At 56.3% G+C, this 2593-nt stretch overlaps 1 protein-coding gene across 1 annotated transcript; it reads left to right on the top strand.

Moving 5' to 3' along the window:
- Positions 1–427: 427 nt before the first annotated feature.
- Positions 428–2358, top strand: LOC309508197 (uncharacterized protein; the record flags this gene model as incomplete). The annotated part of the gene is made up of 2 exons (XM_082182717.1): positions 428–502; positions 534–2358. The coding sequence occupies exon 2, from the start codon at positions 898–900 to the stop codon at positions 2356–2358; it is 1461 nt and encodes a 486-aa protein (XP_082038843.1). The 5' UTR covers positions 428–502; positions 534–897.
- Positions 2359–2593: the final 235 nt, after the last annotated feature.

The raw sequence follows: 2593 nt of genomic DNA, 5'->3' as shown, positions 1-2593 counted from the left end.
TTGTAAGTGTACTATTTTAAAACCGCTTGGGACTAAATTGGCCCACTTGAAGTATATAAAAGTATATGTTTAAGTGTACTATAAGTGTAACAGTAGTAAACTTTAAGTGCACAACTAGTTCATAATTATGTTTCTCATTTGTACTGCAAGTGAACTTATGAGTATACTAGTAGTTTACTATTTTAATACTTGTAGCAACTTTGAAGTATACTCTCAGTAAACTACTAGTTTAGTAGTTTTATACTACAAGTTTTCTTTAAGTGAACTTAACATTATACTTATAGTTTACCATTTATATATTATTTTTACTCTTTTAGTGTACTCTCAGTAAACTACTAGTTTAGTAGTTCTCTTACGAGAGGTTCTCTCGTATTGCGTAAGCTAGCTTACGCTGCGGGGAAAGTCTCCTTTCTCGAGATACTGAAGCCAAAAATTATCCTTAATTTTTTAAAACTTTGTCAACGCAGTGCGGCAGCCTGCAGACCTAGGGCAGGCGAATCGCGTGCCCATTGGCTGCTCTGCGGCAACTGCAGCAGCCTATGGCTGAGCCTTGCGCGTGACGTCACGTCCAATGAGCGCGCTTGGCGCGCTTAATGCGTCACAGCCCGTCATTAGGGGTGTGGCTTAGCGTATATAAGCAAGGAACAGAGGCTGCTTCACTGATTTCTGTCTCTTCAGCGAAGCTCTTCGCATCGCTGATCTCCGAGGAAGCCGCCGTCGAATCAAGCGACCAGCACGCCGAGGATTTCAGCCTGAGGACGCCGGCCGCTCGCCGCCTTCAGCCTTCCCTGCCTGCTGCGCCATCCGGCATATATATCCTTTTATTGCTCTGTGTTGTGTGTTTGTGTGTCCGCCGCGACACACCTGCATCTAAAAGAGCGCGAGGCGTTGTTGCAAATGCCTCGCTCATCCTGTGGCTCGTGCAGAGCCGCGCTCAGCGACGGAGACCGCCACGTGGTGTGCACTCTCTGCCTGGGCTTCGACCACGCAGCCCGCGCTCTCTCCGAGGGCGGCTGCGATCAGTGTGAGGAGTTACCGATGTCGACCCTACGGGCTCGACTCGCTAAGTTCGAGGAACCTCCACCTTCTCCGGCCACTTCTTCCGGGCCACGTAAGAAGAAACGTCGCTCCCAAAGGCCGCCGGAACTGGACGCTACAGCTGAGTGCTCGCCGGAACCTCTCCCGCGAGCCTCGCTCTCTCCTTCCCCCCCACCCTTCACCGACGCGCAGCTGCCGGCCTCTGCCCGCACTGCCGTCGTCCTGGGGGATGATGCAGATGATGCCGCTGACAGCTGCTCTCTGCTCGCGTCTGACAGCGAGGAGTGGTCGGGCTCTCACCGCTCCGCCCCCTCGACTTTGGAGTCTACTAGATCACGTGCTAGTGTTGACGCGGAGCTTCTCCGCCTCCTCACTCAAGCGGTCGAGAGAATGGGACTGGATTGGTCCCCACCTAAGGAGCCGGAGCCCAATCGCCTTGACGGGTGCTTTCTACCTAGCCGCCGCCCTGCGCCTGCCTCTAGGTCAGCACCCTTCCTGCCTGAGCTCCACACCGAGCTCTCTAAATCCTGGAACGCTCCGTTCTCCACCAGACTCCGCTCGCCAGTCTCCTCGGCTCTCTCCCAGGTGGACGGAGCCGCCGAGAACGGCTATAACGGTATCCCCGCCGTTGAGGAAGCTGTGGCAACGCACCTTTGCCCGCCGTCTGCTAGATGGCGCTCAAAGTCTGCCCTGCCGTCTAAAGCCTGCAGGACCACCTCAGCTCTCGCCGGCCGCGCTTTCGCCGCCTCCGGCCAGGCTGCTTCCGCCCTGCACTCAATGGCCGTCCTTCAGATCCTTCAAGCCGACCTCCTCCGTGAACTGGATGAGAAGGGCTCGGGTCAGTCTGCCTTAACTGATCTGCGCAGCGCTACGGATCTTGCGCTACGCGCCACCAAGACCGCTGCTCAAGCCATCGGCAGATCCATGGCCGCGCTCACCGTCATCGACAGACACCTCTGGTTGACGCTCGCTGACATGAGTGACTCAGAGCGCGCTGTTTTCCTGAACGCACCACTCTCGCCCACCGGCCTCTTTGGCCCTGCGGTCAGCGGAATTGTGGATCGGTTCTCCGAAGTACAGAAGGCGTCACAGGCGATGAACCTCTTCCTGCCCCGCCGTTCGAGCCCAGCCACAGGCCGCCCTCAAACTCAGCCTCCTGTGCGCAGCTCTAATCAGCGCTCTTCCAGGCCTCCCAGCGCTTCGCAGCGACGCCAGGGCAGTCGCCCCAGGTCACGCTCGACCAGCCGTCACAGACCGCCGCCCCCACGGGGCCCGCGGCCCAAGATCGCGTTAAAGCCTGAGCCCGCGAAGTCCTCCTAGCATCCGCAAGGAGGAAAAGATGGTTGGGTCCCGCTACGGCCGGACCGCCATCAAAACGCACAGCTCTGTCAGTCCCCTATGTTCAGGCTACTGCAGCAGCACACACCGCAGCCAACGAGCCAGTAATAACACTCGCTCGCCTGCACACAAACGCCGTTTTCACGGCGACTCAGATAAATCTCAAAAAGAGTATAAGTGCTTTAAGTGTAGAAAATGTGCCCACACCCATGTGTTC

The sequence above is a fragment of the Leuciscus leuciscus genome (assembly GCF_965113295.1).
Source record: "Leuciscus leuciscus genome assembly, chromosome: 10".
Lineage (NCBI taxonomy): Eukaryota > Metazoa > Chordata > Actinopteri > Cypriniformes > Leuciscidae > Leuciscus > Leuciscus leuciscus.
The sequence above is the reverse complement of the archived record's forward strand: the minus strand, read 5'-3'. Positions and strand labels throughout refer to the sequence as shown.